The sequence below is a fragment of the Sesamum indicum genome, linkage group LG10 (assembly GCF_000512975.1).
Source record: "Sesamum indicum cultivar Zhongzhi No. 13 linkage group LG10, S_indicum_v1.0, whole genome shotgun sequence".
NCBI classification, from domain to species: Eukaryota; Viridiplantae; Streptophyta; class Magnoliopsida; order Lamiales; family Pedaliaceae; genus Sesamum; species Sesamum indicum.
This window is the reverse complement of record NC_026154.1, coordinates 4870408-4884113: the sequence shown is the minus strand read 5'-3', so window position 1 is coordinate 4884113 and position 13706 is coordinate 4870408. Positions and strand designations below refer to the sequence as shown.

At 31.9% G+C, this 13706-nt stretch overlaps 2 protein-coding genes across 3 annotated transcripts; one reads left to right on the top strand and one right to left on the bottom strand.

The window, feature by feature from the left end:
- LOC105171957 (pentatricopeptide repeat-containing protein At1g62670, mitochondrial-like) lies at positions 1439–3631 on the bottom strand. 2 transcript variants are annotated; one of them, XM_011093241.2, is made up of 2 exons: positions 3272–3631; positions 1439–2662 (listed from the first exon to the last, which is right to left on the bottom strand). In XM_011093241.2, the coding sequence occupies exons 1-2, from the start codon at positions 3390–3392 to the stop codon at positions 1587–1589; spliced, it is 1197 nt and encodes a 398-aa protein (XP_011091543.1). In that variant the 5' UTR covers positions 3393–3631; the 3' UTR covers positions 1439–1586. The 2 variants fall into 2 exon arrangements, with proteins under 2 accessions (XP_011091543.1, XP_011091542.1); XM_011093240.2 differs by having other exon boundaries at positions 1439–3631.
- LOC105171956 lies at positions 11447–13637 on the top strand. The gene is made up of 2 exons (XM_011093239.2): positions 11447–11597; positions 13058–13637. The coding sequence occupies exons 1-2, from the start codon at positions 11566–11568 to the stop codon at positions 13602–13604; spliced, it is 579 nt and encodes a 192-aa protein (XP_011091541.1). The 5' UTR covers positions 11447–11565; the 3' UTR covers positions 13605–13637.

The window sequence follows — 13706 nt, the reverse complement described above, 5'->3', positions numbered from 1 at the left end:
AATGCATCTTTGTTTGTTAATTTAAAATTTGTGAATTCTAACATTTTGCTAATTATCAATACGGCTATTTATGCACTCAAATTTGAAACATTTAGTGAAGGTTTATTTAGTTTAGGGGTAATTGATAAAGGTAACATACTTTAGGAGTGCAAAATGTATCTAACCTTTAAGAAAATTACCAATCCAATTCGCTTTAGTTATAGTATATGTCGATGATTTAAATCTTATTGGAAATTTAGTAGAGCTCACAAAAAGTGCAAGTGTCTTAAAGAATAATTTGAAATGAAAGACCTTCGAAAAAGTGGCTTGAATTACAAATTGAACACATGTTATAAGGTATTTTAATTCACTAATCCCTTTATATGCAGAAAGTGCTGAAACACTTTAACATGGATTATGCTCATCATTTAAGTACTCCTATGGTTGTTCGATCACTTGATGCAAAAGTTGATCCTTTTCGCGCTTATGATGAAGGGAATCTCAACATCAAGCATCCATGATGTATAATTATTACCAGTAATGTTTAGAGTAACAAATTCAAGATTTGTCAAATTATTCAACATGATATTTTTGAATAATAACAACCAACTTAATGAAATTCTCCCTCGTAAAAGAGTAGAAACTACTCGTGCTGATAATGTATTATAAAATAATCAAAAGGGAAATAATAAAAATAGAATTTCATAATCTTTCACTGTTTTTCTTTATACATTTTCAATACCGTACGCCTCAATGTGATAATAATATATTAAATGACAGTGTACTAATATTTTTATTAATACTTTACATTTAATAAAATAAAACATATAAATATTATTGAATGTGTATTAATGGTCATTCATAATCTTACGTTTTACAGCAATACTCATGCTACGTTTGTTTACTATATTTAAGAATATTTGGGATTTATAGGACATATGGGTTCTATTCTTCTTTAAACATTTCCCTTAAAAATCTTAATTAAAACTTGTGTGTTATGTTGATTTGATACTAAAATTCTACTAGTAAATAAATGACAACAACAAAAGATCTAAAAATTTCTAATAACCTTTTAAATGGAAATGTTAGCATTAGGCTTATGGTGCTACATAAATTTTCTAAAAGTCTTTACTAGGAGAAATGCTTATCTATTTTACTTGTGTTTTCAACCTGAGGTCAGCTCAGACACTATTAGCATTCCTAATCAAGATGATGGAGGGCCTCCTCTAATCACAAGATATCATATCTCCTCATCTACCATCCTATGTTTTTACATATAACAGAGGCCAATACAGTTCGCATGAACAATAGGAGACTCACTGAGATAACGTATATGCAGAACAACACTGCAACGAATTATCAAATAGAAAATAAGACTCGCTGTGGAATGTACTTCACTGTAAAATTATGAATAAAAGTGACCTTATTAAAAAGGTAGGAAAGAAGATTGCACACGATACAAGTAAATTATTTCGCACGTATTATACATATGCTATAGCATACATCAAGAATTAGCACTGTCAGCAGTTTGAGATCCAGAAAGTTTGTCATTTTACACTTTCAGAGAGAAAATAGATAATGTAACAAGCAATGACATGCAACTCTTTCTAACGAGTAACAACACCAAGATTGATATTGATACCTTCAGCAGAATTTAGTAAGAGTCCCCGTGTAGACATTTCATCCAAGAATGTCTTTGCCTCAGAAAGCTTATTCCTTTTAAGCAACTCCTTGATTATAACTTCATATGTAATAATATTGGGTGAACTGCCACTTTTTTCCATTTCTAGAAGCAAAAGTTTTGCCTCGTCTACAAGTTCTTCTTGACAAAGCGAACCAATAATGGTTGTATATATCTGAACATCGGGTTGCAAACCTTTGGAAGGAAGGTCATTGAAAAGATTTCTTGCAATCTCATGTTTACCATCCTTGCACAACCCATGGATCAGTATACCGTATGTGACTATATTAGGATTAACACCTTGGACTTCCATTATATGCAGGAAAGAAAATGCTTCAGTAATCTGCTTGTTCATGCACAAGCCATTCAACAAGGTATTGTAAGTCATTAAATTCGGAATTAGTTGCTGAGCTTGCATATCTTTGAAAAGCTTCAATCCATGAGCACATCTACCTGCACGAAATAATCCTTGTAGCATGGTGTTATAGGTAACTACATTGTAATGTAACCCTTTACGAGGAACTTCGAGGAAAAGGCCCCAAGCTTCCTCTACCTTTCCATTCTTGCAATATCCATTGATCAAGCTACAATAGCTGATGATACAAGGCTTCAAACCTTTACCTGGCATGGAGTCAAGTAGTTTTCTTGCTTTATCAATTTGCCCAACCAAGCTGTAACCATCTACGAGAGTAGTGTACGTGACAACATCAGGAGAAATGTTTCTTTGCATCATAATTTCAACAACATCTTCAGCCTCTTTGACCAGTCCTTCTTTGCAAAATGCATCCACCAATATATTAAAAATAATCGCATCTAGAGATATCTTGTGATCCACCATTTCAGTAATTAAGTCTTTCGCCTCTTTCCATCTACCGAAATTGCACAAACCTTGAACCACTGAACTATACGTTACAATGTCGGGTGCAATACCCTTGTCAATCATTTTGGCTAGGAGCTGGAGTGCATCATCAACCATGCGATCCTTGCACAAACTGTCAATCACTGTGTTATAAGAATAAACATTAGGTTTGAAGCTTGTCTTTTCAAATAACCCAAGCAAATCATATGCAGTGAGAGTGTGTCCAGCTTTGCATAGCCCATTTATCACAGTAAGAATAGTAACTTCATCAGGTTCACAGAGTTTCAGCCTCAATAACTTTTTGAATAATTTTTCTGCCTCAACGACTTTATCACCTAAAAAGAGCCCTTTTATAAGGGTGGTGAAAGTAGTGACATCTGGCTTGTAACCGCACTTGAAGAAGCTGCCCAAGATAGCAAATGCAAAGTCTACTCGATTGAGAAGGCAATAGCAATTAATTTCAATATTCATTGTCCACTGGTTGACAGGGACACCCGATTGACGCATTTCGTCGAATACATTAAGGGCAACACGGTATTGTTTCATCTTGACAACAACATTCAACAATTTGGTGAATTGAACAACAGAAGGCTGTGGGCGCATTTTGAGCATTTGACGAAACAAGAAAACAGCATCATCTACTTCATGAATACAACTGAAATCTATTCTGGGTTTAGGCGAAGACGGCCTATTTTTGTGGCTGAGGTTATGAAAAGATGAAGAGACAAAAGAGAATGGAGAAGTTACAGTACCTCTCTTGTTCGCAGCAAATCCTCTACGAATAACAGCCAATTGTAGTTTTTTCATCTTGACAATAGAGGTCAGTAGTTTATTAAACTCAAAAACACAAGGCTGCGGGCGCATTCTGAGCATTTAACGAAACAAGAAAACAGCATCATTTGACGGATCAGATGAATCGCAGAAGCAGCCGCCTTTCCACCCATGAGCTTCTTCTGTGCAGAGAATTCACGCAAGACAGGGAAATAGTTCAAAATCGCAAATCAGCCTCCCCTACCTCTGCAACGATTTCGGGTTTTGCTGAAAAAATTCAGTAAAGAATTTATGAATAGTGAGATACCCACATTCACGCATACTTATCTACCACAGTATACGTTGAGTTTTAACTTAACCCGTAATTAATCACACAAATATGCGTGCAAAAATAAAAGGGAAAATTGCATAATACCCCCTGTGTTATGTTCAAATTATATAAAATTCACACGTGTTAAATAAATAATCATAAAAGACCCAATAAATTTTGAAATCCTGCAAAAAAGATCTCCATCTAAAACTGACGAAAGGTCACGAGGTGGAAATGAGAGTAGGGGCCTTCATTTACCCTATTTCAGCTTTTTTGGTAGTATAATAGTCTAAAATACCCTTCTCCTCCACTATATATACAACTTAACATCCTCCCACAAACATAGGACACAAAAATAGAATTTTAAGTGGGCAAATGTCCTCTTTTATTTGAGTATAAATAAAAATCACTTATAATATTATATATTAATTAAATTATTATTTGATTTAAATATATTTTAATATTTATTTATAAAATATATTTATAACAATACCTAAAAATTATATTAATTTTTTTAACTTATATAAAATGTTATATTTAAATTAACTATTTAATTTACTATTTTATTTTTAATTTTATTAAATTAAATAATTTCATTTGAATATAAATAAAGCTTACTTACAATATTATATATTATTACTAAATTAAATTATTATTTAATTTAGAACATATTTTAATATTTATTTATAAAATATACTAAAAATTTAAAATACCTAAAATTTATATCAATTTTTAAATTATATAAAATATTAAATTAAAACTATTAATATATATGTAAATTAAAAATTTAATATTTTATTATTTTTAAATTTTTTTAATTAAATACTTTTACTAAATTATTATTTAATTTAAATATATTTTAATATTTATTTATAAAATATACTAAATAAATATAAAGTACCTAAAAATTATATAAATTGTTTTAACTTATATAAAATATTATATTTAAATTATTAATATATATTTAAATTTTGTTAAATTAAATAATTTTACTTACTTTTTTTTATCTCTCTTCTCCTCCGTCACGGACGGTGATGAAAATGGGCAAGCTTGGCCTTGTTGGAATCATTTGGATGAGAGAAGTCGAACGGTGATAGTCTCAAGCTGTGATTCGTACAGATGCTAGCAAATCAATGACAAGAAACTTCACTTGCAGAAATGAATTTAAATTTTTTGAATATCAACAAAAACTTGGTAAAAATGAGCAAGGTTGATTTCGTTCGAATCTTCAGGTCAATGCGAGTCTAGTGGTTGTGGTCCCAGACCGGAATTCATCCGAACGGGGACAAATCGAAGCCAAGAAGTTTTGATGGTCATGCTCGAAGCCCACTCTCTCTGGTCAATGAAAGTTCAAATTGATGGTATGGATATGTTCGTCTTAAGGAGAGGATTCGAATGGTATAAACCATGGCCGGAAATTCATCCATATGACAGTGAAATCTTAGAGGGAAGATTTCGGAAAAGTAGTATATTACGTTATATATAACGTATATATAAATATATATTAATAAAAAATATATTTAAATTACTTAAGATCTCAATTGTTTATTTTTTACATCCAAAGATCAATGGTTGTTATAAGAAGGATATAACGGTCAATTTAGCAAAAATTTAATGCCGTTAGGGTTTACCTAACGGAAGGGGAGAGTATGCAATATTTTGAAAAATACATGGGTATTTTTGCTAATTCTTTTAGCACAAGGGATTTTTAGCTAAATTTGAAAAACATAGGAAGGTTTTATGGAATTTTTCTAAAATAAAAAGAATAGTATTTGTTATATTAATATTATTATCTATAATATTATAAGATAAAATCTTTTATCATATCAATTTTTAAATATTTAACTTTAACATTAAATTCATTTCTTCCCTTCAAACAAATTTGGTCATAATAATAGTTTCAAATTTTTTTAATAATCTCACAGTTTTATAAGAAAAAATTCCCTCACCCACTACTCCATGTTTCTCTATGCAAATTTCTCCATATTTGTTTCTTTAAAAAAATTCTGTTTTAATTCACCTCACCTACATTTTTTTTATTCTCATAGACCTTTTTCTTTCTTATCAATTTTTTTTCCTCTTCATCTCACATCACAAAATTTTTTTATATGCTCGCTGGAATCGCGTGCAGTGACGACTAATATATTTATAAAATTATATTAATTTTAAAGTTTTTATTTTTTTAAATATGTATTAATTATTAACTTCAATGCAAAATTATACTTTTGGTCTTGTACCTACAAGTCGTTAACACTTTTGATCTATAACTTACTCTATTTACACATTTAATCTTTTTTTTACAAATTTAATTTTGAACATCTCATATTTTATCTTTTTTAGTAGATTTAATTTTTTGTGGACAATTACTGTACTAAATTTGTTAAAATATGAGTCTTTCAAAACAAGTCCAGCTTGAAATTTTTGAGTCAATATTCTTTAATTTATGAAGCTATAGAAATTATGGCGCATCTTCCAGCCTTTCACTCACAATGTGGCCAGTCTTCATGGCAGCAAGTAGGGGTGAGCGTCGGGTCGGGTATCCATTACTTAATCTTGATCCTAAGTCTGCAGGTATTAATTTAATCGGGCACCAGACAATTTGATAGATCAAGTACTTATTTGTTCAAGGTAAATTACAATTTTGATCCTGTAACTCTAGATTATTAGTACGTTTGGTCTTATAACTCATTTTATTTACATATTCAGCCCTTTTTCTTTTTTATGAATTTAGTTTCGAGCATCTTACATTTAATCATTTTTTGACAAATTTAGTCCTGTATTGACAATTTTGGTCTTAATTACGCATAGTTATAGGACAAAAAATGAGACCTGTTACAGTGTGATAGGAACCAAAATTTTCAATACATGACTAAATTTATCATAAAATGACCAAATACGAGATGTTTAGAACCAACTTTGTCAAAAAAAGATTAAATATCTAAATAGAGTAAGTTACATGACCAAAAGTGCTAACAACCTAAATTACAGGACCAAACATATAATTTTACTTTTTTTAATTTAATTTTTTGTATATATATATACTCCAACAATTTTTTTTTAATTTCTTACAATTTTCATTTTAAGTTCATAAATTATAAATAGTTTAATATACAATTTTAATCATTTAGGGTTCTTGGTTCAGCGAGTGAAAAAGAGAAGTGAAAGGGGGAGGGAGAGTTAAAAGGTAAGGGGAAGGGAAAAAGAAATAATAGTTTTCCTTGGTATGATCGAAAGTAGAGTAAATCTCGAATACTTCCCTTTATTAGATACAAGAAATATAGATTGAGAAAAAAAATTCATTTTTGTAACATTATTAATTAACCTTTAATCTTTATTTTATGTTAACAAAAAAATAAGTTAAAATAATTTTTTTAGCATATAAAAAGTTTAAAATCTTATTAGGTATGATATTCATCAAACAAGAACTAAGATCTTTTTTATTATTAATAAAAATATTCATCAAAATGAGTATTGTGCATTTAATCTAAATTATTCAGTTTACATAAATTAAAAGTCACTATCAGTAATCGACGATGTAGTAATTTTTCGACGATTTGGTTTAATTTTTCTAAAAAATATGTACCGGTATTATCAGTGGGAAGTGAAGAATTGAAGGAAAATTATATTTATGGGTACTGGAGTGCATAAAAATTAAATATGTACTTTTATGTCTTCTAGGTTTATACTTTCTGTTTTTTGCCCAATTTTGAATGGAAACAAAATTGGTCGGAGGGGTTTCACATTCATCCAGTTTTATTTTTTCTGCAATTATTCTTACTGACCAAATATCAAACTTTTCCTTATACATATATTTTTATATCTACTTTTCTTATAAACCAACTTTCACCCCAACCAAATAAATGCTTAGTATATTAAGAGAAGTCAAAATTTTAAAACTTAACCTCAAAATCAACTGAATTAAACAATAAAATGTTAAAGTAAACAAATAAAACTAAATTGTTTTGGAGCAGATTAAATTTTGAATTCATAGTGATGAACTGCAACTTGGACTTAATGTAATAGCTGAGTGGACTGATATTGTTGTACATTATTTTATTCTCATTTATGCAATTAATTTTTTCAAAAAAAAAATACAGAAACTTTAAAGAGCACGTTAGCATTTCAATGTTCAAATCAGTAAATAATAGTAAAAAGATAATTGTGGAATATTAAAAGCAAAAATGAGTAGTAAAATTGTAGCGCATATAATCCTGCTAAAATTTTCTCGTGTACAAGTGTCAATATGACGTTACCTCCCTAGCTGTTAGAGTCTGCCTCCCATTGGACTCAAGTAATTATCCTCTTATGCGACCGAGTCCCCCTCTTCTCAGGGGGTAGTTCCCACGCGATGGGTGCCTTCCCTAAGGGATGAGGTTTATCACTGGGACCCTATGGGTACTTATGATGGATAGGGCATTCTAGATCTCCGAGAATCTTATCTAACAACAAATGGGTATCTCGGTTGAGTTGGTCTACAGAAAATCCTTCCATGTGGCTGTTGGGCCCCTTCACGTACGAGTCAATAGCCATGCTTGTGGATGGTTGGGCTTTCCAGGCCTAGCCCGACTCCTGGGAAGAACCCTCTGTCAAGTCGAGATCTTAGGTCTTGAGGCAGCCTAGGTATATACTATCTTGCATTGGGGATTAAAAAGTGTTGTTGCCTAAATACCCTTCGACTTTTTCACTTTCATGAAAATCTCGTTTTTCTCTTTTTTTTTGTTTACTTGTGAAAGTATATATATATACACGTGCTTAAAAGAATGTATTTTCATTTATAATGATTTAATAATAAAATATGATAAAAATATTAGTTTATTTTTTTTTTAACTTTTAAAAAATATTTGACTTTTGATTAGTTATTAAATTTCAAAAAGTAGTATTTTCACCATACTATTATTAAAATATTAGATATCCGTTGTTTTTCTTTTTCTTTTTTCTATTGAATATTTGTTTTGAACTTCTGTCTTATAGAAAAAAAAATATTCCACAAAATTTTTTATTCAAAAATTGTATTTCAATCAATATTGAGAAGATTATTTTATCTTTTGTAATTATTTACAAATTTTCATGTTAAATGGAAATAACTTAAAAAAAGATTTATTGATCTTTTTACATTTGATCATACTTTGTAATCCTTTCAACTAAATATAAGATTGTATTATCATATGAGATATCAGACAATAATAAATATATCAAATCAAACAACATATAATGGTTATGGGATTAATCATCATTCCATTTCATACATGCAAGATTCAGAGGATAATTGGGCTCCTCGATTCTAATAAACTTTTGTGATCGTAGGAGCAAGTTTTCTAAATTGCTGAGGATTTTCCATCTATAAACTCTTTGAATCTTCTTAGCAGCAAGTTTTGTTGGATGATGCTGGCCAAGAACTCATGGCTGACATGAGACACCTCGTGCACAGCCTCCATAAATCTTTTGAACTTAATCTCTTAATAGTTCATCTTCCTTCTGGAAAATGGTGAACATGTATGTGGTCGTTTATTAACTTTCTTATTTATGGAGAAGTTATGCAAAATGTTGGGTCAACAGCTCGAGGTTGGAAATAGTTCCATCAAGCAGTTGATTGAACCATGCTAGAGCAAGCTTGGAGAGTGTAGTGCGAAATACCTTGCAATAGGCGGCATCACTGAAGCCATACCAATCAATTTTAACATACAATTTGTCCAAGTGTTCTTGTGGGTCTCCTTTCCTTCATACTCGAAAAGATTTGATACTTTAATGCCTGTTGGAAGTGCCTTGGGTGGGATTGCAGAGGAGAAAAGGTTTCATCTTGGAGGAGCTACGGCCAAGAGCAGATAAGGATCATCGATTCCCATTAATGGTAGGGGTACAAAGGGTTGTCGCGATTGGGGGGGATTTGCTCTTGGGTTTGCCTTGGCTCCTTCCCTCAAGAGCTGAGGATAACTCTCAACTTCAATGAGAAGAATGAGGGGGCAGATTCACGGGGTGATGAGTTGCAAATTGAGTCACCGCTTGAGCAGCCGCTCGTGTGAATGCACCACAAATAAGAGCCAATAAGACTTCTTACACCAGTTGTATCACAGTTTCTTAGGTGGAACACCCCTTGGGGATGGGGGATTCTCTTTGGGGTGGAGGTGGTGCCTATTCATGGGGAGGGAGGGACACTCTCTGCAGTGGTGTTTGTTCACGAGGTGAAGGGGCTACACTATGTGGTGGCTACTGTTCACGTGGTGGGGTTTGTCCTGCTCCACTATCTTGTGCTTTATGGGTAGTATCCACCTCCTAAATTTCACGAGCTTGACACCTACTCTGCTACTCAATGTCAAGGTAATGGTTTGGCACATACGACGTCAGTAATGTGGTTATAGATTAAAGGATCTATGAAAAAATTACCTTCGGCTTACAATTGATTGCCAAGTCTGACATCAATAGAGAGAGCGAATTATTTGGAGAGAGAGAAAGGGTGATGAGTTGTCCTATTAATGAAATTCAGATATAATATATGGGGTATTTATAGCGATATTGAAAGTTTTATAGTACGGTAGGATATATATTTATTATATGGCTAAGTGAATATTACTAATATATACATCAATAATCGTTAAATTATCCTATTACTAATAACAATAAAAAAAATCAGTAATGTTATTTTATCCCAACAAATTTATCTTTAATTCGACATTAATATACATACCATTATCATTTATTTTATGGATCCCGTAAAAATAGGAAAGATTAGAAAAGATAATCATGATGTGCAACTTATTTTGACAATTAATTGATGTTAATTAATACAAATGTATAATTAGGATGTGGAGACATAAACCAAACCATGCACATAAGTTCACCCCATATGATTAAGTCACAGAGCACGAGCAAGAAGCAGCCTTTTTAACTAGTCTACCAACCATCTTACATGCTAATATCATTACATTATAGGATCCATGTGATTAATTAACATCACCAGTCACCACAGTGTAATTATCTTTTATTTATTTTTTACTTACTTCGAGATCAAATCACGTGAATCTTCTCTAAAGTTGACATTTTTATTTTCTTATTTTTATGCACAATTTTTTCGGACACTAACTATTATTAATGATAATTCTTGTAAAATAATGATTACTGTTAAAATCATGTAACTCATTATTATAATAAAAGTAAAATTATGATCACTTAACAAATATAACAAATTATGAGAATACCAATCATCTTTTTCTATAGCGATATTACCATAGTAAAAAAAAGAGTGAAATTACACTTTTAGCTCCATACAATAAGAGTATAATACTTTTAGACCTTTAATTTATGAGATTTTAAAATAGTCGCAAAATTAGAAAAACTCAATACATTTAGTTCTATGTTTTACGAGATTTTTAAAATAATCCCAAAATTGAAAAAACTCAACACATTTAGTCTCATAAATCTTGTAAAGCATAGGACTAAATGTGTCTAATTTTCTTAATTTTGGAATTATTTTAAAAATTTTATAAAATATAAGACTGAATGTGTTGAACTCCTTTTTTTATGGGACTAAAAGTATAATTTTTTTAAAATAGTTATATTTAATATCGATTGTATATCCTAATTAAAGCTATTTATTACAAAAATAATATAGTATAATATATATATATATATATATATATAGAAATCAAGTATTTATGTATATTGATGATGGATATATTGAAGCCTAGTTGGTAATTATATAATATAGTGAAAAAGCGGAGATTTAAGTTTAGCTTTGAAATTTGAATGTGAATCAGTTGGAATGATTTGTGCCATAGCAAAAAGTTGGGAAACCATTAAAGCAAGCATATAAAAAACACAAAAGATAGCCATTGCCAACCTATCACTCATCTCTCTCTCACACACATTCATTCTTTCTGATTTCTTTCTTCTCTTCATCCCCCAACAAATGTCCATCTCAACTCCCTTTCTTCTCCATCTCCCTCACACTCACTTCTGTCTCCTTTGTTCATGCAAGATCCCAAGAACTCATCAAACTCAAGGTAATATATATATATATATATATATATAAAGCTCTCTCTCTCTCTCTCTCACACACACACACACATTGCTATGTGATTCTTGGTGCAAAGTATGTGTAGCTTAATGATGAGTTGCATGTCTGTTAGCTAAGCTTGATTTGCTTTTAAATTGGTTCCTTGTAATTAAATAGGCATTCTCTTTCTTGATTTGCATTTTCCACATGCATAATCTTTCCAGGTATTGTAGAAACTCTTAATTGGAAAATAAAAGGAATCCCATGTTGTAAAAGCTGGAAATTAGAGGAAAAATTTCACTAGAGAAATGTAGAGCTTAAGGTTTTTATAACACTTCAATGGGGAGATAACATTCGTTTTAGGCCTATTTCTAGAGTAGTTCAATAAATATTGTAGGTGGGCTTTTATGGGTACGAAAATTTGGATGCATTTGGTAAAGAGTAGTGTTCCAGGGAGGATCTTGATTTCCGCATGCTTAATCCTCAAAATGGCTATTTGTTATAAGTTGGACGTCCCAAATCGGTTGAAAGAGGGGTTTATCAAGGGCTATTTTTAATTTTAAGCAATCAATTTTTTAAGACTCGTGATAAGGGGTATTAGAGCTCTACAGATGCTTGTAAGAGGGATGTGTGTGTGGGTATCCCATCATGTAAGGCCAGACAAGCGGGTGCTCGTACCATACGAGGGTGTGCATGTATTATGTCTAGAATGTCATAAATTCCCCAATTCCCACATCGACAAAAATGAAAAATGCGAGAAGCAGATAAAATGTCTGTCACTCTCATTTTCTTTGAAAACCAAGATTTTGTTTCAAAGTTATGTATTCTTTCACTTAAACTAATAATCTAAGACCACTGACTCTCAACTAATATTTTGAAACAACAGTTATTTTGTATTTTCCAGCTAGATCTCACATAAAGCTCTGTGCAGGGTCTAAATTATATCTCATAACTCCAGGGTGGACGGAGAATTTATGTTTCCAAATACAATATTTGAATAAAGTTTCCTTTACTATGTAAAATTTCCTATTTTGGGCTGATTTAATTTAAGATGATCTATATATATATAAAACATTGAAATAAAGTACCTCTTCTTTTAGTTCCAAATACATCCCAAATAATGAGGAATTTTTTTCTGCGCCAAAGTGGTAAAAAATAAATTAAAATTCATTTCTCGTTTACGCAAAGGTATAAATTGGAGGTTCACCATAATTTTGATGGACTCCTAACAAGGGGGGGGGGGGGGTTACGCAAAGGTATAAATTGGAGGTTCACCATAATTTTGATGGACTCCTAACAAGGGGGGGGGGGGGTTCAAAGTTGGATGGAACAGACGTTAGTATCAAGGAATATTAATAATTTTTTAAATGAGATTGTAATTATAAGTCGGCGAAATTGTAGGATGTTTGCATGTAATTTACCCAATTATATATATGTTATCGTGATGTGTTTGTTCCAATGTTGTAGGAAACCTTGGTACCAAAGAGCAATAGAGATGGCAACGTCATGGAAAACCCTACCAAAACCTCCTCAATTTCCCAACAACAATGACAACCTCTACAAAACAACCTCAAAAACAAATGACATCAACCCCACAACAAACTCTACTAGGAAGCTAAGAAAATGCACATCTTTGAGGGTGGCAACGTCGTTCACTCGAGTGTGTCTGTGCGCCCCAATCTCCTCCTACACCGAGGTTTTCCAGGCCGACGTCCCTCCCAGAAGGAGCTACAGCTACCCTAGGTCGAAGCCCTTGATCCACACGCCACAAGAACTCAGAAGCACCCCGAGTGGGAGGATGATATCGATGAGCGTGGAAGGGAGGAAGATTTTTCGTGGAAAATCGTTGACGGATGATGTCTTGATGAGGAGGTTTGTGGTGGAGGAAGAAGCCATGATGCAAGTGAGGAGGAGGAATGAGATGGAGATTATTAGGAGAAGAAGTTGTGTGAGGAGGAAGAAGCTTGGCCCTAGTCCCTTGAGTAGAATGGTTTTGGCTGAGGAGGAGGAATGATCATACACACAATGGATGTGCTATAAGTCCTTTTTTTTTTTTTTTTTTTTTTCTTTTTTTGATATTTTACCCAAGTTTATTTGGAATTGGGTATGTGGGCTT

Bases quoted from the DNA above. Each gene is read 5' to 3' on its own strand.
- LOC105171957 (XM_011093240.2), bottom strand. From the start codon at position 3,392: ATGCTCAGAATGCGCCCGCAGCCTTGTGTTTTTGAGTTTAATAAACTA.
- LOC105171956 (XM_011093239.2), top strand. From the start codon at position 11,566: ATGCAAGATCCCAAGAACTCATCAAACTCAAG. The intron at 11,598-13,057 runs GTAATATATATA...CCAATGTTGTAG, and splicing joins AAGAACTCATCAAACTCAAG to GAAACCTTGGTACCAAAGAG.